Here is a 13,806-nt window from a genome sequence, read left to right as displayed (position 1 = left end):
TTATTTATGAGTTAGTATATGAAAACTAAATCATTTTTTCTTTTACTACTTAAAATACCTTTCGGAAATTTAAATCTAGAAACTTTATCCATATTAATATTGGTATTACAAGTAATAAAATAAACTGTAATATTGTCTATGGTTTAACGATACAATATATTTTTATCGAATTTAATTGAATTTGAGTTTCGTTGTTTCAAAAAAGCTGCAACTAGTAATGAGATATGTTTCATATAATAAATAAAAATGAATTTAATCATCAATAGTAAAATATAACTTGCTGAAAATTAAATAAGAATTATGGACACCTTACTCTATATATGTCCATAGTAAAACATCTTGTCCCGTATAACTATAACCAATTAAGGAAAATACCTCTTTCGGGTGATAGTGAAACGTTACAAAACCTCGGCAGTTGGAATTAAGATACAGTAAATAAAATTGAAGCCATATAGTGTAGTGAACACTTGCTCAATTGAAGAAATACGTTGACGTAAATGAGTTGCTAATTTTTGTACAATGCGTAATTTTTGTACCTTTTTTAGGTTACGTTGTCATTACATCAATCAATATATCAAACTTTTGTAATTGATAACTGACTTAATTTTCTGTCCACGAGACAGCTTAGACTTCCAAACATAGAGTATATGACGTCAATTAATATTGATCTAGCATTGCAAAAGCACCTTTATTGCCTTGACCTTAACGATGAATTTACATGTGCGTATCAAATTTGTATTCAGAAAGTATCTGAAGAAGCCTGATCTGTGATTTAGAACTGATGTAATTTCATGTAATTCAATGTCGTGGAAAATTTAAAATTATATAATATAAAACTTAGTGTATTTGTTATACTCTAATTGTTGTAATAATTTCCGTTTAAACTTTGAATGTTAAGGTAAATATAGTGTTTATTTTATAATAAAAATATACTTAACATTAATTAATGTTACTTAAGAATTTATATCATAATATTTGCTTTATCATATTTATATTATAAAAATATTGGTAAGTTTTGTATTAACCATAAAAATTATTAATCTTTTATTTGTAGATAGATACTCTCTGATAGACAAGGATGTCAAATTCCCAAAGAGTTTTCGATTATAATGATGAGTCTCAGGCGGATAAATTGGCAAGGAAATCCAAGGACTCCCCGTTTATGATAATAGGTAACGACAATAATACTATAATAAGAATGTGGATATTGCGTTTTTGTAAAAGGACAATTTCGAAATACATTTTTTAATAAAACCTAACCACAAAACCATATTTTTTACTTCTGTGGTATCTCTGGTACAATGTAAATGCCTCCTCCTTGTCAGTGCAACAAACTACAAACAGTCCTACAGTTTATTGCACTGAGGGAAATCTTTAGTACCTCTTAATTTCTGATTACTAATTACACTACTTACACAGTAGTGAAAATAGTAATTTTGGTTGGATTGAAAGACTAACTGCATAATATCTTAATTATGTATGTGTATAATTTTAATACTAAGTCACACAGGTGACCTTATGTTAATAATGTATTTTTGAATGCTTCATTCAGAAATACATTATTTAAATAATATTTTATTTTATTTTTATTTAATAAATTATCAGATTTTCCAAATCACAGACTGATGACTTCTTTTTTTACAATTTAGTACAACTGATGAACTGATTAATTATTCTATACCCTTTATTAAACAATACTATCATGTCATTTTAACAAAAATAATCTAATTTTCAGGTATATTGGGATTAATAGGTGTTTGCGGCTATGGTGTTTACCAATATAAGCATAAAGGAAAAATGAGTACCAGTGTTTTCTTAATGCAACTCCGGGTCGCAGCACAGGGCACTGTTGTAGCAGCTCTAACTGTCGGTCTAGCCTACAATTTAGCAAAAGAACATATATTCAAAGATAAAAAAGAATAGACAAAATTTCTTAAGGAAACTAATACAATAAACAGCTGTATGTAACATTTAAACTGAATCTATAAATTAAATCTCAATGGTAATCTCTTGCATGAATCAGTATCAGGCTTGAATGTGTCAACAAATGTATAATAATGCCTCATTTTCTCTGTAAGATTCTAATGTCTCCTGCTAATAGATTTCTGCAAAGCAATTCCATATCAATCACCAACATTCATATATCAAATGTATGTTATGTATATGGTATGTAAATGTAAAATACACTAAAAAAAAATATAAATAATAATAAGACAATGATTGAAAGAATTATTTACCAAAAATATATTTCATAATTATTTGCTTTCTATATTTATGACTTTTATGGTTATTTTAAAATATTTCATTAACCTCAAATTATGATTTTTTGCACTGGTTTCTAAAAATGTAGAGGCATTATTGTATTGTTTCCCTAATTTATATGTTAATATAGTTTAGGAACTAATTTATGTTCTGTGATTTAGCTTGTATTACATGTGTAACATGTATGTGATCATGTGTTATTTATTTCATTGTTAGATCTAAGTAATAATCTCATGTAAACAAAATTCACACAAATTATAGTTAATTATATTTTTTTAATAAACTATTAATGACATATGCTAATAAGGTCAGATGCAACCTACAAAAATGATTATTTTGCCATAATTTTCTATGTATACATATAAGTAAACAAAATTAATTGATTTTATCAGAATATAACCTAGATATTCATTATTTTTGTGCCTAAATATACTTTGTTTTATATAATTCTTATAAATATAGTGTTCTATATTTAATAATATGTAGATGTATTAGAAGCCTGGGAAATTTATGGAAAAAATAGCAACAGCTTTTATTTTATTGATCTGTAAGTAAAACTAGAAAACTATTTAAAGAAATGTTTTACAATGTGATATTCATGTTCTGTTTCAAATTAGAAATAAAAATCAATGAAATAATAAATGTTTTAAAGTTCCAGTCTACAACTTTTATGTATTAGTGTCCTTTCGCTTTTTAGAATGATTTTGCATAATAATTTAACCATAGTGGTAGTACATTACCAGATATTGGATCATACCATTACTTTGTAGTCAGAATAATTATTATTTATCACTACACTACTTACTACTAAGCAGTTTTTACTGTTTAATATTTGTAATATTAACCAGTAAAATCTGGGTTAAGCCGTTTCACTAATGTATTATATAAACTACATTTGAAATCCAGTAATGGTTTTATTTTTATTACAATTGGTTTACGACCAATTAAGTTAGGCCGCAAGCTCGCTCGCTCGCTAAAATAGAGCGATGACCTCGGTGATGCGGTCGGCAGAGCACCACCCATAGGATTATTTGCTTAATTGTGTATGTTCATAAATTATTATATTAATTGCGCTTTTTTAATCTTCTCTAGAAAACATGATTCAAGAGCATGAAATTTGAACTTTAATGAAGAAATAAAATGTACAAAAATCTAAGGCACATTGATTTATTTGTCATAAATACAAAGTCAAAAGCTTTAACAATATAAATCGTTAATTATTATTTCTCGTAATAATTTGTTCTTTCTCAATATACATCTAAATAAATTAACATAAATATTTAAGTATAATTCTAATTTCAATCAATAAATAATCATTCACTTTTGCTAGCATCAGATTTTTTTGTCCTAAGGCTACAATTGGGAATGGTCAAGTCATCTTTTTCAGATGTGGAATGATTTCGTATTGAGTTAGAAGTTACTTTAACGGACGACAAATCATCAACGTTACTAAATAAGCCATTAGATAAATTAGAACTGGAGCTCGAGTGATATGTCATCGATTTAAAAATTTGTACGGGAGTCGAAGTGCGAGCTCTATTCCCGTTTGTTGCACTGTCTACTGAAAGTTCTTCCTGGCCCACACATGGCGATTGTTTCAACTCTTCTGGCATTTTTGTCTCAAACAGAGAAACAAACTCTTCTGTGTCGTTTCTATTAGATCTATTTGTGAAAGTAATTTTGTTAGCCAGTTCATTCGTTAAAAATTCTTTTACTGTCATTGATTTTGTTAATGAAGTTTGTTGTCCAGCATTTTTAGCCTTCTCTTTAACATATTGAACTTGTAATGGCTTCTTTGATACATCTAAGATTGAGGAAACGGAATCCGTTACTAATGCTGGAGTATCATGTTGGTTCAAACTTCTCAATTTAAATTGAGATAAACTGGAACTAGACGTGTTAGAAGACGAAGAGAGAGCTAAGCGCTCTTTCGTTTTTTTTAAAGTCGAAGAAGCCCAACCCATACCCAGCTTTTTAAATGCATTCTCCAAATCAGGATTCGACGAAAAACTCAATGTATCCGAAGTCTCAGCTATGTTTTCTTTATTTTGAATTACTACCTTTGTTCTCTTTTTCTCCTTCCGCATTTTAGACAACGCAAAAACTGATAATGTAGATTCTGATGAAACAGTTGTGGAATTTGCATTTGAATCGTATTTAAATGGCTCAGAAATAATGTTTCTTTTTAATAGTTCTGCAATCACATCTGGCAAACTACCATCTGATTGCATCGAGCTCAATTCGTCATTTAAAGCTTCATCTTTTGGAACATCGTCAAGATTAGATGCCTCATCGAATGATCCTACATTACATTGTTTAGCGTACTCATGTATACTGATAAATGGTTTCAACATTATGTCGTTGAATTTCTTCAGATCTATGATTTGATTTTTATAGTCCTCTGATGTCTCAGTAGATGATAATTTAAGTGTTCGTTTGGACATTTTATCATCTATTTGAACAACATCTGGATTACGGATTTTGTCAATGTTATATGTACATTTATTATCCTTAACCACATCCTTCGTTCTTTCTTTATTATAATTATGTTCTGAAACATTAATGGCATCACACTTTGTATCATTACGTGATAAATTCTTGAACTTGACACTCATTGGTGAGTCCACTTCTACAACTGTTGAAAGTTCATGTGGGGTCACATATTCTTCCGTATGTTTTAAATTAATACGATTTAGAGCAGGAGGTGGACGGGTTCTATTTTTTATTATTTGTTCTTGAACAATTGGCAACTCTAAATTGTTCTCAGGTGGCGTGATGTGACGTTTTGATTCTGCAGGTTTCGGTATATCTAATAAAAAAGGAACAAAATCGGCAGAATTAAATTCAGCATCTGTCTTATCTGTGTTTAAAGAGATGGGTGGGGGAGATTTGTTTTCCAATTTATTTTGGATTTCAATAACTGGCTCATAACTTTGTATTTGAATTTGCTCACTATCGATATTAGTGTTTATCTTATTTGCTTTTTGGTCTGAATCTGATGCAGAGTCTGAAGATGATATTTGACTATATGCTGTTGATTTATTCTTCCTAACTTCATCCAATACTTTCGCTAGATTTGACAAACGTTGTGTACATTTTTCTGTCAGATCAGCAATTTTTTCCATATTTTCCAGTTTATTTTGAGCTAATTTAATATAATGTATTTCTGAATCAATGTCTTGATTTGTCTGAGTAGAAGTGTTCATAGGAGGTTGAGTCATACATGATGAGCCGCTCATTTCTGAATTTGCTGAATTTGTTCTGTGTGATGCATGTTTAAACTGATTTATTTTTGCTTTGGTTGCACCAATTATATTATTCTCATATAGATTTCCTTTGTCTCGTACTTTAGGTAAATTATTAGAACTTTCATCAGTTCTTTCCGAATTACAATTTATCTGTTCTGCCTCATTTGTTAGTAATTGCTTAGATAATTTACTGTGACTGTTGATATGTGTTTTCATTAAAACTCTAGACATTTCTTTTGTTTCTGTAGGCCACTGTCGTAAAACTGGTTTATTTAATTTATCAAGAGAACTGGGTTGATTTGATTTATTTTTTAAAACATTTCGCGAAATATTTAATGATTTTACTTTGTGCACTAATCTTTTCTTAACAAGGTGAGGACAAGACTTCTTTTTAAATTTCATGTTGTGGTTTGTTGTATTCAACAAAACCTTATTATTAGGCTCGATTTGGGAATTTATAGCATTACCATTCAATATTTGTTGTATTAGCGTACTTTTTATTTGTTCTAGTGATATTTTATTTTCTATTAATGGTTTATGTCCAACTATGTTATTGGGCATGTCAATAATAGAGCTTCCTGGCGTTGTAACTGCACTGCATTCTTGATTTACTACTTCAATTGCTTTCATACCTTGTTTATTGAGAGTTAATAGTTTATTGACATAACTTTTGATGATAGGGTTCAGGCTTGATCTGGTGTCTTTATTTAAACTATTCTTTGATATTACATTTTTATATGACGATGCACCAGAACTAATGTGCATAATCAGATTTTGAGATGGCTTTTTGTGGGCAGTGTGTTGTTTGAACTTTTTATGACTTCCAGATTTACTACAAGTTTTTGCTTCAGTTCGACTTTCACACTTGTGACATTTACGATTTTTGTTATATGTATGTTTATCGTTATTTATGTCTTCTTTATTTTCGGTAGCAGTATAGCTTCGAAAAGTAATTGGTGAAGTGTTTAATTTATTTCGGGAGCATTTTCTTTTACCCTTACAATGAAAATGATCCCCAACTTGCATTTGTTTTCTAGAATGAGCACAGTGTTTACATGGATAACCCTCATGTTTTGTACATCCAGTGTCAGGGAACTGTGAGTCATAGATATCATCTCTGTGGTGCCTAAAATATTGGGGTAACACATTTTCTGGAGGGCTCATATAAGCTGTAGAAGTAGAAGAACTCATATGGAAGAATACCGGTCTTGAATTTGGAGAGCTAAATGTAGTTTGTGTACAAGCTGAAGTTGCAGGTTTCGGGACAGTTCCTAATTTGGAAACCTGATTAGGTACAGTACTAGACTTCTGACAAGAAGTATGAACTCCTAGTGATGGGTCACTTGATCCTTCACTAGAAGTGATATCTTTCTCACTGTTCCCCTCAATTCCAATTCGTGTCTCAATCTTGTCTTCTTTAGTTTTAGATACATTGTCTAGTATAGTATTATTTTCTACACAGGGTGGTATTGTACTAGTTAAATTTTCCAGACAATTGACATTTGTTGACTGTTGATTATCATGTATCATTTCACTTGAAGTAATTGGAAATTCTTCATTAATTTGTTGAGTTTGTTGTTCAAAGGGTAAGGTTTTCTCATCTGATACTTTTTCATCTGATTTAATGTTGTCATCTTTCATTGATTCTTTTTTTCTAAGTTGTATGATCACTTCATAAGCATCGTTTTTAAGGAAACCTGTAGCACCGATATATAATTTCCCAGCATCTTGACCACAGTCATCAATTAATTTCATGAATTCACTATCAGGTAGAACAGTGTTTGCTTTGTCATTGACAGCAGTTTTGAATGAAGTAGTTGAGTTCGCTGTTGATGGCTGTATAGGTTGGTTATCAGTAGGTTTTGTACTCCTAGGGCATCCACATTTATAGTCTGCACATATATTTGGAGATCTGAAAGAGAATCAATACAAAACATAGGTAAAGTTCTTTGATATCTATATAGTTTATTCAAATATGTTTTTGAATGCAAGTATGGCACCGCGTCACATTCCGCATTGGAACCACATTATAATGTAAACAAGCTTTGTATTGAAACAAGCAAAGAGTACCTGCACCTACTGGTTTGCTTACTTCAGCTGTCGCCAGTCTGCTTAGTGAAATGTGTTTGGGATAGTAGGATGCAATATGGCAATGAAATAACAAAGTATGTATATATGCACCTTAGTTCTCAAAATGAAAAAAATATCAATGCATGAGGGGTATGATAGACGTCACGTGACGTGATGACAATGGTACTATTCATGTATTTATAAAGACGACAGTTACCACTTACAATAGTGGCCATCAACTTTTTTGCTATTTCAGTTGTGTAGTTACATATAGATACTTACATGGAAGATTGTTGTACTTTGTTACCAACTTCTTTATGAACATCAGTATCTGTGGAAATAACAAATATAAAATAATTAGTATGATGTGATTAATTTACATATATTATTCTCAAACAACTGTTTCTGTTTATTTTTTATAGAGTAGATAAATGCAATAAAAGGATATATTACTTTGCGATCATTATACAACAATATATGTAGATACATAGAAAACACTTAGACCGACACAAACAATATGTACTCTTCAACACAAAATGTTTGTACCATGCGAAGAATAGAACCCACGACCATTATAAGTAAAGCGGCGTATGAAACCGCAAGACCACCGAAGCAAATGAAAAAACATGAAATACAATTTTAACAATACATATTTGAAGTAATATTAACATAAATCACCTTGATGTTGCTTCTGATCGTTAGCTAGTTGCTTGCCACAAGCACATAATTGATTATTCCTGGTGTTGTCTTCTCTCTGAATTGTTCCCTGAGAATTGTCCGTAAAATATAATGATGTAATGTTGTCCCTGAAAAAGAAATACAGTATAAATATAATAAATAACTTACATGAATCTATAAGAATAATAATGTATAATTACAAAATATACTAAAAGCTATACATAATATTACTTTATTTAAAGAAATTTATGCATAATTTCTATATATTACAGGTCAATATTAAATAAAGATATAAACATTAGGCTATATTATGGCAGAATTAATGCAATTTATCATATAAAAAAAATGTTAAAGTACTACACAAAAGCTAACTTCAGAATAGATAATTGTGTTAATTTAATAACATGTTGCCTATTCCAGTTATTTAATATAACTATTTAATCTACTAAATATTTTTAATACAAATCCATTATATTTTTACCACCATGGCTGCCTCTCAGCTGTTGTTTGCCACATCTCTATATTAGTAGTATAACAACTGGTTACATTGTAAGATATCCTGAGGATGGTAGGATTCAGGATTAAGAACATGCAGGTTAAGGCAATAATGAATAATGATTTGAATGTCAGGTAAAAAACAGAACAGTTAATAGTAATTAGAAATTCACTCACCCTGTTTCCTTTGTTGTTTTGTACACACCTGGAAATATTTAAAAAACCATAAAATTATTTTCATAAGAACTTATATGTTAAAACTCACCTATAGATAGAAAGAGAAGGCTATAATAAAGTACACTAAAATACCAATAATGCTTTCGCAACAGGTCTAATTAACAAACTATCACAAAAAAACTGTCAAAGAAATATATGTCATGATCATGAAAGTACATCTTTAAACATAATATCAGAATATCAAAATGAAAACTGTGCTTGATATATCAAAAATATATACCTTCTTGCAAATGTTCTAATGAAGATTTCTTTTCTATTTGTTTATTTGTTACTGTATTTTTTTCATTATTATCTTTAGTTTTATCATCATCAGCCTTACTGTTCACATCTATGTTTAGAGCACTCAAAGATTTGGCTATGTCTGATATCAATTTTGCTTTTTTCTTAGCCTTATGCTTCTTTTTGGAATTCAAAACCTTGTATATAATAATTCTGTCAGTATCTGTTAAAGTCTGATTCCTATCAGCTTTAGTTTTTGAATCTGTTGTATTAAGCCTCAAGTTCTCTACCGAGCTAGTATCAGATGCTATTGAAGAGCTGTCTGTTGATTCACTGCTATTCTCAATAATTACAGTTTCAAGAACCTTTTTTTGTTTATCTTGCTGAACTGTGTCTTTAGTGGGGGGAGTATGTTTATGTCGCGATCTATACTCATGGTAGCTGTCGACTTTACTAAATTTTACAGTATTCCCAGCCTTTCCCTCTCTTACTGATGTAGGTATAGTGTGAATGACGAGGTTCCCATCGCTTTCGGGCACTGGCATCCAAGAATACTGGAACTCTTTAGCTTCAAAATTATCTCTCTTCCCAGATGGTGATTTTGATTTGCTCCTTTCTCTTTCAAGTAGTTGTGAACTGGAATTCTGAAATGTTTATTACCATATTAAGAAAAAACAAGTTAAAGGCTGTAACTGAGAATTTACATTCCATAGGCAATAGATATTACTGTGATTGTGTTATTAGATTAGCAAACAAGTTAAATGTGGTAACTATCGCCTATATACATGAGATGGACATCCAAATAGATATGTTTAAAATAGAAGCTATAAATATACATTTAATTGTATACATGTTATATTTTTCTTTCAATTGAATATTTTTTTATTGTAATTTCGTCAAAAATGATATTCAGATTTTAAACTCTCAATCATACCATATTACTGTGCTTTCTACATTCCTTTTCAATTTTTCTAAATTCATGTTGTAATTTCTGTTGCCTGCATTTGTTGAGCATTTCTTGTCTATGTCCATCCATATAAGCAACATTCTGAAATAAAATTGAAATAATCTAACTTGAAATATGTAATATCCTCTAGGATCAGCTCTAGCTGTTACATGTATTTTTATTTTTAAGATAGTCCATAATTATGTATAACATAAAAATGCAAGCACATAAAATAACAATATCAAAGTACATACATTTTGTCTACTGCCTTTATTCTTTGGCAGAGAATTCAAAAACATCATTGTATCCTTATATTCCTTTTCAACATTCTGTTTTGTCATAGCAATTTTAGATCTCATATCTTGTAATCTCTTCAGATGTTCCATGTCTTGATTGTTATCTTTATTGCTCTCCTTTGCCGCTAGTGAGTAGGCATCTTCACCGGGCGGGCAAGTGGGCACCACGAGTCCCTCATCACTGAGTGGTACATCACGCGTGTTTCTGGTTGAGTGATTATATACAGTGACGGAATTCTTTTTAGCTAGTATACTTGGTATGCTACTTGTTGTTGTTGTTTTTTCTGAGGTTTTACCTTTGGCTGAAATCAATTTGTAGTCTAGTTAAAATGTTAGGTGTATAATTTACTGTAAAAAGTGTACAATAAAATTATCTTTTGTACTAACAAATCAATCTATTCTTAAAGTAATTACTTTTTAAGGATGTTGATAATGTACTTACTAAGTACAAGTAAGTAGTATATAAACATTGATTATAATAATTCATTCATGGCATTCATTACTATAAAAAGGGAGGCCACAACTCATGATTGCAAATGCAGATAGCATTTGCATTCATGAGTTGTGGCCTTAGTCCAAAATAAAAACTAGCTTATCAAAATAAAATACCTTTCTTAGTATAACTTATTCTATAAATAGTCCATGACTACTACTAACACAACAATACTATAAGCATGTTGAAATGTCCTTATAAATTTCAGTTGAACCATAAAAAGCTGAATGATAATATAACATATTGTATTTATTATTTAACAATATGGAACTACTGATATAGCAAATATATTGTACTACTAGAATAATGAAATTTATTAATTTTATTTTTATTTATGACCAAAATCAATTGCAGTATTCCTATGTATTATATTTATACAGGAGAACATGATAGTCACTACACTATGCATTAGATGACAATATAAAAACCATGTCACCTGCATCCTGGCAAGTTCTATGTGAAAGTCTATTCCTCCTAAATGGACTTGATCCTCTCAGAACTGGACTTGGAAACAAATCTCTTGCAGTAGGTCTTACTGAACTAAAAAACTTATTTATTTGGGAATTAGTAACATTCAATTGAGTATGATGGCAAATATAGTGTGAACAAAATTCACAGGTTTTTTCTGCTCGCCATGATGGCACTGGAATAATTTCCTCATCAATAACATGACATAGATCATTAAATGTATTACCTCCTGCATTAGAAGCTCTTGTCCGTAATATTGTTTGTTTTATACCAGTTAGGTCATTGGACTGTTTCTTCGCAACTGATCCTGAGTCAGTGTCCCTTAAATTGAGACCTCTGTGTTTTAAATACTCAGATACTAGTGTCAATGAAGGTTTTACTGGTAGTCTTTCCTCAGATATATTTGCAGGACCTCCTCGTAAGCTCAATGGCATTTCCTCACTAAGAGCAAATAGGTCATGTTTTTTACTTTTATCAGATTTACTTTCTGCATTATTGTTTAAGGATTCTTTTGTGCTGTCTCTGTCATCTTTAGGTAAAGACAGTCTGGGTATATTTGGTTCCCACTCATTTGGAACAGTATCAAAGTCCCACTGAGTCGCCATGTCAGATTGTTTTAAAAGTTCTTCTGAAGCTTTATCATTGTCAGTAATGTTGATATGTTGATTAGAATTGACAGGACCGGAAAGTTCTGGCCCTTTAATCCCATCAGTACCAATAGTTGGCTTTGTCAAAAGTTTGTTAACTACAGCAGTTGACTTGTCTCTACTGATTTCATTAGCGATTTCTCTGGAATGTAAATATATACATATTATACAGAATACTTTAAACTAAACTACACTCAACTTAATATATTTGAAGATAATACAAACCTTGCCTGTGCTTTTCTATTTAATAATTTTTGTTGTTCATCTAATTTCTCTTGTTTCTTCCTTCTTAATTCAGCAGCTGCCTCTCGTCCTCTTTGTTTTGATAAATCTATTTTCTCTGGTGATTCTAGTGTATGAAAATATTTAATATATATTATTGTTAAAAAATTCCAAAGTATATTACAACATATTATAACTAACATAATTTACCTAATAATGTAACTTCAGTAGCATTTTTATGACTCGTTCCAACACTCTTAATTCCTTTAGAATACAGATCTTCCAACTTTTTAACCAATTTCTCTTGGCGCTGCAAGTATTGTTTTTGTAAGTTAGTGTCAATATCTGCAATGTTCTGTAATTTTTCGGCTTTAGCTCGTAATCGGATCTTTTTAGCTATGTCTTTTGATTGTTCCCTAACCTAAAACGAAATATATCATATTAGTAACTTAACCGTTTAGAGATCAATATGTTTTAGTAAATTAGTATTTATAAAAACAGCGTACCTGTTGAAGTCTCAATTTTCGTCGTCGTAAAAATTCATTTGTTTTTAAACCTTCAATTTCGGTAGTCATTGTGACACAATTAGAGAATGGAGTATGTATCCACAATTTCTTTAATATAATTAATTACACTTATTAGTTTTAAACAGTTACAATATTAATGTAATGACGTAAAAAATAAAACAAACAATTCATTAATAATGTCAATAACTAATATAATAATAAATAAAGTAATAACAATTCAAATCAAAATCAGACGGAAACAAGTTAACAAACTAAAACTTTAAAAACACAACGTATTTATTGACTGACATTAACATTGACATTTGAATTAGATGTTTGACACGCTTTATAACGTAGCTACGCGTAAAGCCGACAATATTAAGCATTTATTACACGATATCTTGCTGTATATATTTACTACATGAGTAGTTTAGTGACCAAAATAGGATATGGAAAAACAAAATAATGTAACACTTATCGGATGTAATTAGCCCGTTATTTTATTTTAATAGTAAACAGCGTCTCAATTATAATTTCTGACACCAACAGCACAGTGATTACTTGCTCAATAGCACAAATATAATGAAAAGATTGTGTGACAATGAACGCTTGGCATGATAATTGTACTAATTAGAAATAAAATTATTAATATATTATATATAGGTCTATATTTATGCAACGGCGGTTATACCACATCTTTCTAATATTATTATATTATAAACGTAAAAGTTTTTAAGTATGGATGGATGTTTATTACTCTTTCACGCAGAAACTACTGAACGAATTTTGATGAAACTTGACAGTAATATATATCTGAATATACTATACATCAGAATAACATAAGCCATAAATTTCATGTGAGTAAAACCTTGGGCACAGCTAGTAGGTACTAGGTATCATATTGAAATTCAATTATAGAGGATGGATGGTTTTATTGTTTGTTGTAGATAAAAATAACTGGAGCAATTAGAATAAAATTTCCCTATGCTTCAGCATAAGTATGTACCTTTTTGCTCGAA

The 13,806-nt window shown here is 30.2% G+C and overlaps 2 protein-coding genes across 3 annotated transcripts; one reads left to right on the top strand and one right to left on the bottom strand.

Moving 5' to 3' along the window:
• Positions 1-321: 321 nt before the first annotated feature.
• Positions 322-3,156, top strand: LOC131844344 (HIG1 domain family member 1A, mitochondrial). Its single transcript, XM_059193204.1, has 3 exons — positions 322-898; positions 1,055-1,172; positions 1,736-3,156. The coding sequence occupies exons 2-3, from the start codon at positions 1,079-1,081 to the stop codon at positions 1,921-1,923; spliced, it is 282 nt and encodes a 93-aa protein (XP_059049187.1). The 5' UTR covers positions 322-898; positions 1,055-1,078; the 3' UTR covers positions 1,924-3,156.
• Positions 3,157-3,462: 306 nt separating this feature from the next.
• LOC131844402 (uncharacterized) lies at positions 3,463-12,996 on the bottom strand. Of its 2 annotated transcripts, XM_059193285.1 has the most exons (12): positions 12,788-12,996; positions 12,492-12,702; positions 12,285-12,408; positions 11,639-12,201; positions 10,410-10,753; positions 10,144-10,257; positions 9,211-9,853; positions 8,931-8,958; positions 8,740-8,817; positions 8,259-8,386; positions 7,863-7,911; positions 3,463-7,422 (listed from the first exon to the last, which is right to left on the bottom strand). In XM_059193285.1, the coding sequence occupies exons 1-12, from the start codon at positions 12,854-12,856 to the stop codon at positions 3,576-3,578; spliced, it is 6,198 nt and encodes a 2,065-aa protein (XP_059049268.1). In that variant the 5' UTR covers positions 12,857-12,996; the 3' UTR covers positions 3,463-3,575. The 2 variants fall into 2 exon arrangements, with proteins under 2 accessions (XP_059049268.1, XP_059049269.1); XM_059193286.1 differs by lacking the exon at positions 8,740-8,817.
• Positions 12,997-13,806: the final 810 nt, after the last annotated feature.

This window comes from Achroia grisella, unplaced genomic scaffold (assembly GCF_030625045.1).
Source record: "Achroia grisella isolate CSIRO2021 unplaced genomic scaffold, CSIRO_AGI_Agris_v1 utg402, whole genome shotgun sequence".
NCBI classification, from domain to species: domain Eukaryota; kingdom Metazoa; phylum Arthropoda; class Insecta; order Lepidoptera; family Pyralidae; genus Achroia; species Achroia grisella.
This window is presented reverse-complemented; position numbering and strand designations above follow the sequence as displayed.